Source organism: Astatotilapia calliptera, chromosome 14 (genome assembly GCF_900246225.1).
Source record: "Astatotilapia calliptera chromosome 14, fAstCal1.2, whole genome shotgun sequence".
Taxonomy (NCBI): domain Eukaryota; kingdom Metazoa; phylum Chordata; class Actinopteri; order Cichliformes; family Cichlidae; genus Astatotilapia; species Astatotilapia calliptera.
This window is the reverse complement of record NC_039315.1, coordinates 30,799,910-30,814,784: the sequence shown is the minus strand read 5'-3', so window position 1 is coordinate 30,814,784 and position 14,875 is coordinate 30,799,910. Positions and strand designations below refer to the sequence as shown.

The 14,875-nt window shown below is 41.7% G+C and overlaps 2 protein-coding genes across 2 annotated transcripts; both read right to left on the bottom strand.

Annotated features, from left to right (window-relative positions):
• Positions 1-650: 650 nt before the first annotated feature.
• LOC113036520 (lysophosphatidic acid receptor 6-like) lies at positions 651-1,957 on the bottom strand. Its single transcript, XM_026192920.1, has one exon. The coding sequence runs from the start codon at positions 1,656-1,658 to the stop codon at positions 810-812; it is 849 nt and encodes a 282-aa protein (XP_026048705.1). The 5' UTR covers positions 1,659-1,957; the 3' UTR covers positions 651-809.
• An 11,743-nt stretch (positions 1,958-13,700) lies between these two features.
• Positions 13,701-14,875, bottom strand: LOC113036691 (lysophosphatidic acid receptor 6-like). The gene has a single exon (XM_026193127.1). The coding sequence runs from the start codon at positions 14,575-14,577 to the stop codon at positions 13,729-13,731; it is 849 nt and encodes a 282-aa protein (XP_026048912.1). The 5' UTR covers positions 14,578-14,875; the 3' UTR covers positions 13,701-13,728.

Below are 14,875 nucleotides of genomic sequence, written 5' to 3'. Positions count from 1 at the left end.
TAGACAAGCTGCTTCCTCAGTTGTGAAGTGAACAAATATAAAGTAGATTTAATGAATTATGTGATTTTTTTTTCTCTACACTGTTTTTCTCAACTGCATGAGAAATACTTCAGGAGAAGGCTTTAAGAAAAAAACTTCAGTGTGTCTGAATACATCTTCTCATGTCAGATTGTTAATTCTGACAAACTTATTACATGATACTGATTGAGATATTAACTGAACTTGACAAAAATAACATCTTAGTTCCCGTGTTGCAGCTGCCTTTTTTCACAGTTTCTAGTAAAGCAGATGAGCCACCGGTCTTCCTGTGGTTGAGGTTTTCATGTTGCAGTGAAAATAAAACATGAAACCACTAGGCCAAGTCAAGGCTTTTATTCTTTTACTTTCTGGCTTTTACACAAATGTTACTGAAGAAATGAACATTGATGGTTAACTGTAAAATAGTCAGATGTCAGATGTCTATTCATATTAACGTACAGAATTCACCTGCTTGCTGCTACTACTGCACACCCAATGTATATACATATATATATATAATGTTCTTCCTCTACACCCCCCCCCCCCCCCCCCCAATTTTTTTTGCACATGTCGAGGAGCGTGTCAGGCTACATTTCACTGTGTGTTATACTTGTATAACTATACATGTGACAAATAAAGAACCTTGAACTGCTGAAAACTGTGCATGTGGTTGAACTACTTAAGAATCTTGTGCACAAACGAGCTACTTTGTAAAAAACAAAAAAAAAAAAAAAACAAAAAACAGGCATGTATCGTGGGACATCTGATAGCAACTCTAGCAGGTCACTAATCTATAGTTCTCTTCCCGTGTCCTCTTTTTTCTTCCAGAAGGAGTCAAAAGAAAAATAATACGTCAGTGGATCCAGACAGCAGTTCAAAACAGTCAGACATGCCAGTGGGGTTATACTGGTTTTGCTTTTTGTAACTGCGTGTAGTGGCATGGGCAGAAAACATGTGCAGAATATAAGCAAGTTGATGGCAAAAATCAGCATTACGTTCACCTTGTTTCTGACCTTTGCAGAGTCACTGAGATGTTTGTGTAGAGTCCAGGAAACCATAACGGTGCACACAATGTTGACTGCTAGCATTGTGACCAGTAACACAATCTGAAGGTAAATAATTGCTGATCGTGTTACACTTTTATAATAATGAGATTGAAAACAAATGTGTTCTGTGTGGTTCTGTAAGTGTTTAAAAAATCCTATGCCCTCTGGGATATTTACCACCAGGAAAAAGCCCCAGACGAGCGCTGCTCCTTTCCAGGCATTGCACGAGGTCCGAAGATGGCGAGACCTCAGAGGATAAACCACAGCCAGCAGTCGGTCCACACTTATGAAGGTGATGAAGGAGGCGCTGGAGCGGAGGTTTTTGCGAAAGATTATTACGCTGAAGAGGCATGTGATAATTCCCAGCGGGGTGCCTGTTGCATGATGGTAGATCCTCATGGGCAAAGACATGATGGCTAGCAGATCTGTGAGTGCCAGGTTCACCATGAAGACAGCGTTGGGTGATTTGAGGCTGTGGCGGCGAAGAAGAATCCACAGTGAGACTGCATTCAGTGGCAGACCTATCACCATAATGCAGCCAAAGATCCCAGCATAAACCCGGTCATCTTCTGTGGAGCTGTTTGATGTGTTCATGATGAGAAAAGAAATGTCTGAATGTCCTTTTTAAAGAACTGAAGCCGAGCAGCAAAGGTTCCTCTTTGTGTGGTTTTTGTTTGTGAGTGAGGCGTGACTAGTTTGTCACTGTAGCTAGTCACACTACAGGAAACTCAAGCTCATCTCATAAGCTCTGCCTCTATATTTGTGCATTTTGAGTGTATTTTTATATTCTTGATTCTTTCCTTTGCAGTGGTTTAGTGTAGCACCCTCAAGGATTGACGTACGCACGATGTAGTTATAGAACAGGGGTTATTCTGGTCTTGGCAATCCCTGAGAACTGCTCACGGACAAACAATAAACAAAACATCACATCAAAATGCGCTCTTGTACTTAGTGCCAATCAATCAAAAGTCCTTAATTACATAAAATAAAACATTTAAAACACACAAACCTCGTGAGCTGACATCCAGGAGGTGCTAAATAGTCCTTTATGGCCTTATTGCCTTATCCTCCATCTTCTTTCTCAATTATTTCTACTCTTTGAACGATACTTTCTCCATGTGTGGAGCTAACTGTGAGCTGCAGCATGCAGACACCATGTGCGTTAGCAAAAAAGGAGACTGGGAGGAGACCAAGCTGTACCCTACACAATTCACCACCAGAGGGCGCAAAGAACAAAATCCAGACATACAGCTTAACAAACATCAAATGCAAAAGACCGTTACATTTAGTCTTGAGTTTAGTTCTTTTAATGTCTCTGAGTTTATTTTAGTGGGGGAGGGGTTTTTTGTAATATAAACTTTACTTCTATACTGGGGCGATTCTAGGATCAGAGCTTTGGGGGTGCTGAGCACCCAGAGAGCTGCCCATCCAGGCAAGGTAAACTTTACTCATCACGATGAGACTTCTTCCCTGTCTCTGTTAGTCCCTGCATCCCTAAATGTCTCCAGTTGTCCCAAGTTCCCTCTGACTGTCTCCTTGGTGCATTTAAACCCCTGTTCCTCCCTGTCCTCATTGTCTGTTGTCTTCATCTCCATTATCAGTTATCATAATTTTACCCTCTCTGTGCAAGTCTGCAAATTTCTTTATTAAATCATAAGATTCTTAAATTCATCAAATCTCTCTGTGCCTGGGTCCTCGTCACAAAACATGACATCACTGTTTTGTACATTTTAACACAATTTAATCCCCACAGTTGTGAAAGAAAAGCAAAACACTTTTTTGACAAGTCTGTAACAAAACCATCAAATCTGATAAAGGTTATTTAAATGCTGCTAAAGAAGAATGGATTGGAATAAAAAACAAACAAACAAACTGATGATGAAAATGATGCTCATAGTGAGTAAAAAGTAAACTGAGTGCATTTTTTGGACAGATTCACTTTTAAAGTGTATGTATAATATAATACGGATACGTAAAAAAATACACTCCAAAAATAGAAGAGTCCTTGAAATGTACAAAATATTATTAAAAAATTAGAAAACTGAGACACCTTGGCCTATGGTACAATGTATATAATGTATGAAAAGATCTTTACTGCAGATGCTACTATGGCTCTGCAGATTTTTTTCTTTTCTTTTAACCTATGTCGCCTCACCTTGAGGTTGGCAAATCTGTCTATCACATTTTGGTGGTCAAGTCTCTCAAGCATCTCTTTCTCAACTGACATCACAGCCAGGTGCTGGAGTCTGCTTTGACCCATGGTCCTTCTCAACCAGGTATGGAGCTGACTCAAGACACTAAATGACCTCTCACAGCTACAGCTGCTAACTGGGTTTGTTAGGGCAACCTGAATAACAGTTTTCAGTGTGGGGAAGATCTGATTATCCAGAAGATTGTACAATGTTAACATATCTGGAATGGCACCAGCCTCACTCTTGAGCTTCAAAAAGTCTTTGGTAACCGTGACTTCCTCTGACTGAAGCTCAATATGGTAATGCAGTGCCAGGGCTGACAACCCAGTTTGTTTTGCAGATTCTGTAGAGCAGCTTTAATATAGGGAGAACACAACTTCCAGATTGTATGAGTAAAATTAGTTGTTTTTCCCCCCTTTGCCAGTTTAACAGTTTCTGTTTTGCCTGTTAGTACTCCCTGTCTGTTTTCTTACCTGGTTCTGCCTGACCTTGTACTTTCTCCTCATGTTCCCCTCTTTCCTCTTTGGACTGACATTCATACACAAATAGATTGTATTCAATTAGATTAAAAAAAATACTATTAAGATCACTAATAAAAAAAGTCCTCTCTCAGTGTATTTTCAACCAAAAGGCAAATAACCAAACCACATGTACATCTAATAAAGGATACAAATATTGAAACACTGATCCAACATTATCCGTTATTGATGGATCATTTGATCTTACACTTTTACCTGAATGTGTCACGGGGCCGAGTGGCATGTACTGAACAGGACTCCGGTGCAGAAACCCAGAGCAGAGACAGCAGATGATGTAACAATTTATTAGGCTTAAGTGCAAAAAAAGAAAAGATAGCAAAGACAAAAAACAAAACAAAACAATAAGACGTGGAGTTTGACGAGGCGTGGCCTGGGGAACGTGGCTAGGGCGAGGGAATGAGGCCTGAGATGCGGAGTGGAGCTGCGCAGGGAACAGTCACACTGAAGAGAGAAGATAGAGGAGTTAGGGAGGTAGTGGAGGAGTGCAGCTCGGATCTCAGCTGACCCTTCTCACCCTGGACACAGTCTGTTTGACCTGCTCCCCTCAGGCAGGAGGCTCCGGTCCATTCGCACCAGAACCTCTCCCCATAAGAACAGTTTCTTCCCCTCTGCTGTTGGACACATGAACAATAACCGTATGACTGTTCCCACCACTAACACATGACCCTACGCTGTGTTCACTGCATCATTCCATGTTTGGCACTGATCACCACCTGCACTCATGTATATATCTACTTAGCACTTTTAATTCTTATTCTCATGTCTATTTAAGCGTAATTTATGACAGTATGTTTGCACTGAAGCACTGCAGCAATTTCCTAATGTTGTAAACCTGCTCAACATTTGGCAATAAAACCCTTTCTGATTCTGATTCTGGAGGCAGCTCTGAAGTGGCCAGTTGTAAGAGTAGCAATTCTTACTTGCAGTAGGGGACATGGAGTGTTGAGAGGGGGGTGATGAGAATCCAGGGGGAGGCTGAGTGGCGTGGAAAGGCTGGCCTGAGATCCGGGGCTTCAGATGGAGTGTGATGGCAGGAGGGCAGGCAGGTGAGGCACAGAGAGATTTTCAAAATGATTGCTTGGTATCCTGAGTCGGGAGGTGGAGCGTGAGCCAAGGTGAATACAGCAACTGCAGCACAAGAGTCTTGTTAACAAGATAGATCACAGCAAGCACTTGAAGTATAAGGCCTGTTACCAACATGTGTTGATGACGAACTGGCAGTGAATGAACATCAACGTGTGGTTTAAATCCCTCTGGCTTGATTGCCTGCAATAGGCTCCAGGTGTGCAGGAGCTGGAGTTGGCCCTGCCCAGGGGCGGATCCCAGGTCAGTTCAGGAGCCTTATGGAAATTCCAGTCACCCACCGCAGACCATGACAGAATGTGGCTCCTTCTTTTGAAAAAACTTCCTCATATCCATTATGAGCCTGGCTGTCTCTCTGTGTACACACACACACACACACACACACACACACACACACACACACACACACACACACACACAGAACAGGAGCTATAAAGTTAATGGGCATCCAGTCAGTTAGCTAGTTAGTACCTTGGGTTCAATATCGGTACATGCACATATGACAAAATAACCAGTTTCTCTCATTACATTTCAAACAGGACAGTGGTAACAACAGCAGGCTACGGACAATGTTAAGTTTTAGATTTTAAATAGGCTATATACATTTCAATGACATCAACAGGACAGTCAAATAGCGCTGGTTTTACTACAGAGTAGGACGGATTGTAGGGTAGCAAACATCGTCGGAAGTTTTCAACACTGCAGGTTACCTGTTATAATGTTTTTTCAGCTAAAAAGAAACATGGCCTGACTCCTACCTAACTATATAAAGAGTAACTGAAAATTAAATGCAGCTAACATGTCCTGTTTCCCAGGTGGTGTTACCCTTTTCCCTGCGGTGGGGAGAGGCAGACCGCCCCGACTCCGCAGCAGCAGGGAGGCCCCACACTCCAGACCGCAGTTGGACGGCCAACTCCTCCTAGCCCCCCCGCTCCAGCAGGCCGCAGAGAACGGGGGTGAGAGAAGACCACCACCACCTGGGTCTGGGTGCAGTTCCCCCCTCCAGGGGCAAGGGTACCTAGACCCGGTTCGTAGAGTACGCTTGGGGAGTGTGATCGTGTGTACAGCGTCTCTTTATGTCTGTCTCCACGTTGGTTGAGTGTGGAGTAAGTGCATATGAGAGCATGAGGGTGGGGATGGATGTTTGTGTCTGTGTGTGCCTATATGTCTCTGTCTATATGTCAGGTTGGGTATCAGACGCCACCTCTCTGGGGACATCTCAGGCCCTCCAAGGTTTGGAGGCCTATCTCCACCCACCACTTCCCCTGCCAGTGGCGGACTCCCTCAGGTGTCGGTGCGTTGGTGGTTCTTTGTGTCTGGGGGTGGGCGTCCGGGTACACACTGGCTCACTCCTTGGCGGCCGCTTATCGGGGCCTGGAGCCTGGGGCTCGCTCGGGCCACTTCGGAGGTGGGGTGCCCCCGGTCTCTCGGCCTGGGGCTCGGTCACTCAGGCACAGCTGGGTGCCGGCGGAGCTCACGGGCGCGTCACTGCAACTCCCCCTGGCTTCTGCTCCGCGGCTGCTGAGTGAGCCCTCATCTGGGACTCTCCTCAGCTCTTACTGGGACAGTGGCGCGGCTGCCCCTCTGTTGGTCTTCCTTGGTCTCTTGTGTTCTGGGGGCCTCTGGATGTCTGGAGTTTTGATCTCCTCCATACCTGCTTCATACCCTGGAGGACGGGGCTGTGGCTCCCCACACTCCCTAGCAGATCGTTACATGGAGAAACCTTTGGAATGCAAGCATGCTGATCCACACAGGTATGCACACAGGTGTACACACGGGTATTCACAGACGCGGACTACAGCTTTCTTGGCTGCTGCCTCAAAGCACATTGTACGCTGTCTATCTTGCGTGCTGCACAATATCGTTTATTATTTAGTATCTACTGATATCTACTGCTAGCTAGTTTATTGTGATGGTGCGTTTTTTTTTTATTATGTTGCTCTTTGTTGTTTGCTTTCTCTTCTGTTTTTTTTCTCCATACAGGTGACCCAGGTGTTTTGTTTGTTTTTCTTTCTTCCTTCTCCCCCTTCTCACCGTCTCTTCTCCCCTTTGGTTTTCTTTCTCTCCCTCTCTTTCTTTCATTCTCTCTCCCTGTCCTATCCCCCAGTCATGTCTGTCCCGTTTGTAGCAACTGAAAATAAAATAAATTCATAATTATAATAAAGGTCAATCAAATGGACCAATATGGCAAGGCCATGATGATCCACTTGGTAAAATAAATCCGCTTGGCATCTTTCTTGGCCTTAAGACAACAATTCTGATGGCTAAAGATCCAAACGGGACACAAAAAACCAAAAAAAAACAAAATAGTCAACAGGGTCGCAAGAAGCGTGTGGAAAAACCAAGGCGCAAAATAACTGCCCATGAACTGAGAAAAGTCAAGCGTGCAGCTGCCAAGATGCCACTTGCCACCAGTTTGGCCATATTTCAGAGCTGCAACATCACTGGAGTGCCCAAAAGCACAAGGTGTGCAATACTCAGAGACATGGCCAAGGTAAGAAAGGCTGAAAGACGACCACCACTGAACAAGACACACAAGCTGAAACGTCAAGACTGGGCCAAGAAATATCTCAAGACTGGTTTTTCTAAGGTTTTATGGACTGATGAAATGAGAGTGAGTCTTGATGGGCCAGATGGATGGGCCCGTGGCTGGATTGGTAAAGGGCAGAGAGCTCCAGTCCGACTCAGACGCCAGCAAGGTGGAGGTGGAGTACTGGTTTGGGCTGGTATCATCAAAGATGAGCTTGTGGGGCCTTTTCGGGTTGAGGATGGAGTCAAGCTCAACTCCCAGTCCTACTGCCAGTTTCTGGAAGACACCTTCTTCAAGCAGTGGTACAGGAAGAAGTCTGCATCCTTCAAGAAAAACATGATTTTCATGCAGGACAATGCTCCATCACACGCGTCCAAGTACTCCACAGCGTGGCTGGCAAGAAAGGGTATAAAAGAAGAAAAACTAATCACATGGCCACCTCGTTCACCTGATCTGAACCCCATTGAGAACCTGTGGTCCATCATCAAATGTGAGATTTACAAGGAGGGAAAACAGTACACCTCTCTGAACAGTGTCTGGGAGGCTGTGGTTGCTGCTGCACGCAATGTTGATGGTGAACAGATCAAAACACTGACAGAATCCATGGATGGCAGGCTTTTGAGTGTCCTTGCAAAGAAAGGTGGCTATATTGGTCGCTGATTTGTTTTTGTTTTGTTTTTGAATGTCAGAAATGTATATTTGTGAATGTAGAGATGTTATATTGGTTTCACTGGTAAAAATAAATAATTGAAATGGGAAAAAAACCCAAAACAAAACAAAAAAAAAAACATGTCCTGTTTTAAGCCAGGCACTCCCACCTCCGCTCAGCCACTATTGCTCTGGCAGCAACGGTGCTAGAGCCAGAGCAGGGGAGAGCCGAGCTGGAACAAACCATTTTGGGAGGGGGGAGGGGTTATCTATACTTTTGTTGTTAAAATGTTCCATCTCAAGTAAGTACTGTATGCTTTTTATATTTTTAGTAGTGTGTCCCACAAACAGCAAATATTTTCAAAAAAAAGTAAGAAATCTTTGGGGGTGCTTTGATTTATTTTGGGGGGTGATGAAGCACCCCCAAAATGCTGAAGCACCCCCAAAAATGAGCTAAAATCGCCCCTGCTTCTATAAAGTATTTTCCCAGTTCAGGTTCCCTGTTGCATTTAGGTTTGTCTTGTTTATTGTGTCAGCCAAAATACAAAATAAACGTCTTGTTTTCTTTTACCAATCTCTCCTGTGTCGTCTTCATTCTGGTGCTCACTGATTGGTCTCACACAATCTGCAGCCTCAGATCATGATGGTTTAGAAATATTGGAAATGACAGTATTATTTTTGAGTTGCGTTTTTAATCTAGGCCATAGGTGTCAAACTCTGACCCGCGGGCCAAATTTGGCCCACAGCCTAATTACATTTGGCCCGCGAAGCCATACCAAATTACTATTAGAGCTGGCCTACTGGTATTATACAGCTAATATATATATTGTTTAGTATTAAGCTTTGCTTGTTCCATATTCAGTTTTTCAGCAAAACTTGTTTGAATCCATAAGAAAAGATTCATTCTTATATCTAGAGGAAGATTCTTTTTTCAATAAATATTAACGTTAGCCCGCGACTTTGTTCCAGTTTTGAATTTTGGCCCACTGTGTATTTGAGTTTGACACCCCTGATCTAGGCCATTGTAACCACTGTGACTCCACTGCAGGCAGGACCATGATAAAGTTCACACATAAATGGCTTCCAAACTGAAGTTCACTAATCTGCAGTCAGCTTGCCTTATTTCCTTCCCTCACTTTTTTTTTTCACTTTCAAGAACATTGAAAATAAAACAAATAACAAGTCAATTAAATTTTTAGAGTTTTGTTATTTTAAGTATTGTGTAATTTAGGGATTTTCCCCATCTTATACTTAAATAAGATATTTTTCGTCACTGTTCAGCTGTACACATAAAAATGAACGTTGGACTGTCTAAAAAAACAGAGAGCGTAATTTTACATGAAATAAATAAAAAGTATGAAACATTACAGGGCCTAGGCTTATGTGAATTTACATTGATGGATGCCAGATGGTTTGTTTTCAGTTACGCTGCATTGAAGCAGTCATTTCTGAGAAAGGATTCCCGACCAAGTATTGAGTGCATAACTGAACATGATTATTTGAAGGTTGACTTTTTTTGTAGTAAAAACACTTTTCTTTTATTGGTCAGAATTTTTGTGAGATAGGAATTTTGGGTTTTCATGAGCTGTTTGCCAAAATCATCAATATTAAAACAATAAAAGGTTTGAACTACTTCAGTTGTGTGTAATGAATCTAAAATATATGAAAGTCTAATGTTTATCAGTACATTACAGAAAAAAAATGCACTTTATCACAATATGCTGATTTTTTAAGAAGGACCTGTAAAACTGAGATATGATCGGTCTAAAAAAAGAAAAAAAAACAAAGCGTAATTTTACATGAAATAAATAAAAAGTATGAAACATTACAGGGCCTAGGCTTATGTGAATTTACATTGATGGATGCCAGATGGTTTGTTTTCAGTTACCTTTAATACGTTTGTAAGTTTTGAAGAGAGATGATCCGTTTGAATAAACAGGTAAAGACATGTTATTACAGTAGATAACCTGTGCTAAAACTAAACAGAAGAACAAGAAACAATTTCTTAAATGTGGCAGCGTGATGATAAATGATTAGACTGGACACAGTGAATGTTCCTCGTTTGGAGTCTTTTTCTGGAAAACATTTAAATATGTGGCGCTTGTGCGCTATCATCACATATGGTGATGATAAATAAAAGTGGCAACAGGTGCACTGGAGAGCCACAGTGTCCACAGACCATTTCTCTACTTTCCCTCCTGACTGATTTTCCTTTTGTTTGGTTTTTAGCTACTGTTCTTGTCACTGCTGGTAGCCCAGATGCTTACAGCCAATTCTGGTTGCACAGGTAGTCCAACTCCTCCAGGATGGCACATCCATGCAAGAAGGTTTGCTGTGTCTCCGAGCTCAGTCTTGAGTATATGGAGGAGATACCAGGAGATGGGAGGTTGCACAAAGAGAGTTGGACAGGGCCATAGAAAGGCCTCACCCTAAAGGGCAAGATCTGTGTCTGCTCATTTCTACTAGGAGGAGCTGCCAGACTCCCACAGAATGACCTCCAGCAGGCTATTCCTGTGCATGTTAGTTATCAAACTGTCAGGAAAAGGTTTTGTGAAGGTGGCACAAGGTTCCAACATCCTTTAGTGGGCCCCGTGCTCACAGTCCAGTACCATGTATCTGCATCTTCATCTGCAGCTATGTCAGCTGAGTTAAACCTTCTTCTACTGACCACTCTGTGCATGGTCACATCACAGAAAAGTGGATAATGCAGAATCTATAGCAAACACCAGTCAAACATTGGTGAACTTTACTGGTATTTCTGGAAGTTTTATGAATCTTCAGCTTTAACTGTAGAAAAAGAATTCTTCATCCTTTTATAATCTTTTCCTCCAGGAAACACCGCATCAGCTACAGGACAGTTAAGTAATGTACATTTTGCTGTTACACAAAAGAAAACAAACAAAACAAAAAAGCATCTGTGTAAACAACAAATATTTGTTTTATTTAAAATCTTTATACACTTTGACATATATTAGCCCAACATTACTGCGACATACACAAGCTAACATTTGTTTAACAATATCAATAGAAACGTATCTACAGGAGATTTAACCTAACTAAATGAAATCAATTTCACTGCACATGGATGAAACAAATCAAAGCAAAATCAAAGAATCAAAACAAAACAAGCGGGAGAAAAGGCAGCAAGTAAGGGAAATTCATTCTTCACAAATTTCTTTCAAAAGAAAGGCGAGCACAGCATAACTAACATGCTAAGATTGATTTAGCTGTCAGCAGTTGTAACAGGCAGTGGGAGAGTTTTATATGTGACACTATATCTATCACAATTAGACAGCACAAATTACCACAATGAAACACATGGGCTTAATTTTAGAAAGAGCCATACAGAGCAAAGCAGCAGCAGCTCCCTCTCTAAATGATGTGCCATAAGGTGGGCTGATATAGTGGCAACTAAAATCTCCATCCATTCACCTCTATTTATCCAATTCACAGTTGAAGGGGTGCTGGAGCCTATTCGAGCTACCATAGGGTGACAGGCAGGATATACCTTGGACAGGTCGCTAGTATGTCACAGGGCTGCCACTAAAATTCATTTTGAGCAATCACTTGTATCGACAGAAGTTTCAAATGAAACCTTAGCAACCCTAATATCAAGCAGAATGTAACATTATTGTATATTGGACTAAATCAGCCATAAGGTTAGAGAGGCTTTTTTGTAGAAGCAAGTGTGTTTCAGGCAGATGAAAAACAGCCCCAAATGAAAAGCTCTTGAACTCATAAACAATTCACAAAAAAACATAGAAAACATACCAAGTGTTTAAACTGAGAAAATGTACCTTTTAAAGACAAATATTAGCCCATTTTAAATTTGATGGCAGCAACTGATCTAAAAAAAAGACTCTTCTACTATGAAGCCACACTGCTGTAATAGAGCCAGTATGTTATTTATCAGTCTTATGCAACAAATTCTCTGAAAAAATGTCATCAACATTTAGAGCATTGCTCTAAAATCTGTATATAACTATCAGCAGTGATGGTGCCTTTCCAGATGTGCAAGTTGCCAATTTCATGGTCAGTAATGCACACCCATACCATCAGAAGTGTAACCTTTAGAAGGCCCATCTCTTCTTTAGTCCAGAGAATTGCTCTGACCATAGAAAAGTTTTTCAATTTGTGCATTTTAAATGCATTTTGCCCAGAGAAGATGGTGGTGTTCCTGGACCATGTTCTTCTTTTTCTTTAACTTGGATTTGTCGTTGGCACAGTAAATTATGATTATGATTCACATACAGCAATTTCTGCAAGTGTTCCTGAGCCCATGCAGTGATTTCCATGACACAGGCATACTTTTTTGTAATGCAGTGCTATATTAAGGCCTGAAAATCACAGGACTGCAATGTTGATTTTGGGCTTTGTCCCTTGCGCACAGAGATTCCTCCACATTCTCATAATGCATTGATGGTGTTATGTATTGTAGATTATGAGATATTCAAGCCTTTACAATTTTACATTGAGGGATGTTATTCTGATTTTTTTTCACAATTTAAAGACGCAGTTTTTATAGGTTGATGAAACTCTTCCTTTCTAAGATGCTCTTTTTATACCACATTACTGACCTGTCTTTCATGCAACTGAAAAATGTACAACAAGGAGACAACTTATCACAAAAACAAAGCAGCTAGTCTGACTAAAAAGACGAAAAAACACGATTTTTCTTCTGTTTTTCTTATCTGTTTGTTAAAAGGTGGTTTGTTTCATGTCCTGACAGTATTTAGTTCAACAAGCGGTGACTTCCAGAAGCTTTCTAACTGATTTAGACAAGCTGCTTCCTCAGTTGTGAACACTGTTTCCAACTCCTCAGTAAGGAAAATCGGTTGTCCTAAAAGTCGCTAGAAGTCGCTAAATGACGTCCTCGCCTAATTTGCATAATTGGTCATGCTAATCTAATTGTAATCTATGTTGTTGGAGAGAGAAATAACATCGTGGAAGAGACATAAAGTGAGTAAAAAACGTCCTAAATGCATTTAGAGTTTATTTAGAACTACAAATTAAATTTCTTTTAGCAATTATTGTTTTTTTTTTAATGTCACAATTCCAACCCTGCTCCTTTACCCGGGCCTGGACCGGCAAGTGACCCGAAATAGGCACTCTGGTGAAGTTACTTTGTGTGTGTGTGTTTATAAGTAGTTTTAAACCTTGTGATCCACAAAACAGCATAAGAGTAAAAGAGTAAAAGAAGAACTGACTGCGTTACAGCACCCGCTGCTTGTTGAGAGTAAAAGAGATACGCGCTTTCACGTCTTTTTTTAACGACTTTTTTTTAAAAGTCGCTAAGGGGTCTGAAAACTCGCTATATATAGCGACAAAGTCGCTAAGTTGGCAACACTGGTTGTGAAGTGAACAAATATAAAGTAGATTTAATCAATTATGTGATTTGCTGCCTTTTCCCATACTTTCTGTAGCTGAGGCTTTCATGTTGCAGTGAAAATAAAATATGAAGCCACTAACCCAAGCCTTTGCTTTTGCTGTTTCAGTCTCTGGCTTTCACGCAAATGTTGCTGAAGAAATGAATATTGATGGTTAACTGCTGAAAACTTTGCATGTGGTTGAACTACTTAAGAATCTTGTGCACAAACGAGCTACTTTGTTAAAAACAAAAAAACAGGCATTTATCATGGGACATCTGATAGCAACTCTAGCAGGTCACTAATCTATAGTTCTCTTCCCACGTCCTCTTTTTTCTTCCAGAAGGAGTCAAAAGAAAAATAATACATCAGTGGATCCAGACAGCAGCTCAAAACAGTCAGACATGCCAGTGGAGCTATTTTTCCTTTGCTTTTTGTAACTGCGTGTAGTGGCATGGGCAGAAAACATGTGCAGAATATAAACAAGTTGATGGCAAAAATCAGCATTACGTTCACCTTGTTTCTGACCTTTGCAGAGTCACTGTGATGTTTGTGTAGAGTCCAAGAAACCATAACGGTGCACACAATGTTGACTGCTAGCATTGTGACCAGTAACACAATCTGAAGGTAAATAATTGCTGATCGTGTTACACTTTTATAATAATGAGATTGAAAACAATTGTGTTCTGTGTGGTTCTGTAAGTGTTTAAAAAATCCTATGCCCTCTGGGATATTTACCACCAGCAAAACCCCCCAGACGAGTGCTGCTCCTTTCCAGGCATTGCACGAGGTCCGAAGATGGCGAGACCTCAGAGGATAAACCACAGCCAGCAGTCGGTCCACACTTATGAAGGTGATGAAGGAGGCGCTGGAGCGGAGGTTGTTGCGAAAGATTATTAGGCTGAAGAGGCATGTGATAATTCCCAGCGAGGTGCCTGTTGCATGATGGTAGATCCTCATGGGCAAAGAGAAGATGGCTAGCAGGTCTGAGAGTGCCAGGTTCACCATGAAGACAGCGTTGGGTGATTTGAGGCTGTGGCGGCGAAGAAGAATCCACAGTGAGACTGCATTCAGTGGCAGACCTATCACCATAATGCAGCCAAAGATCCCAGCATAAACCCGGTCATCTTCTGTGGAGCTGTTTGATGTGTTCATGATGAGAAAAGAAATGTCTGAATGTCCTTTTTAAAGAACGGAAGCAGTGTGGCAAAGGTTCCTCTTTGTGTGGTTTTTCTTTGTGAGTGAGGCGTGACTAGTTTGTGACTGTAACTAGTCTCACTACAGGAAACTCAAGCTCATCTCATAAGCTCTTCCTCTACATTTGTGCTTTGACGATATTGTGATCTTGGATGGCAGAGCCACTTTTATCATGCGGCTCTCTTTACTACACAGAAACTATTGCCTCTCTAAGATGCTGCTTTTATACCAACTCATGTTACTGATCTGTTGCCTA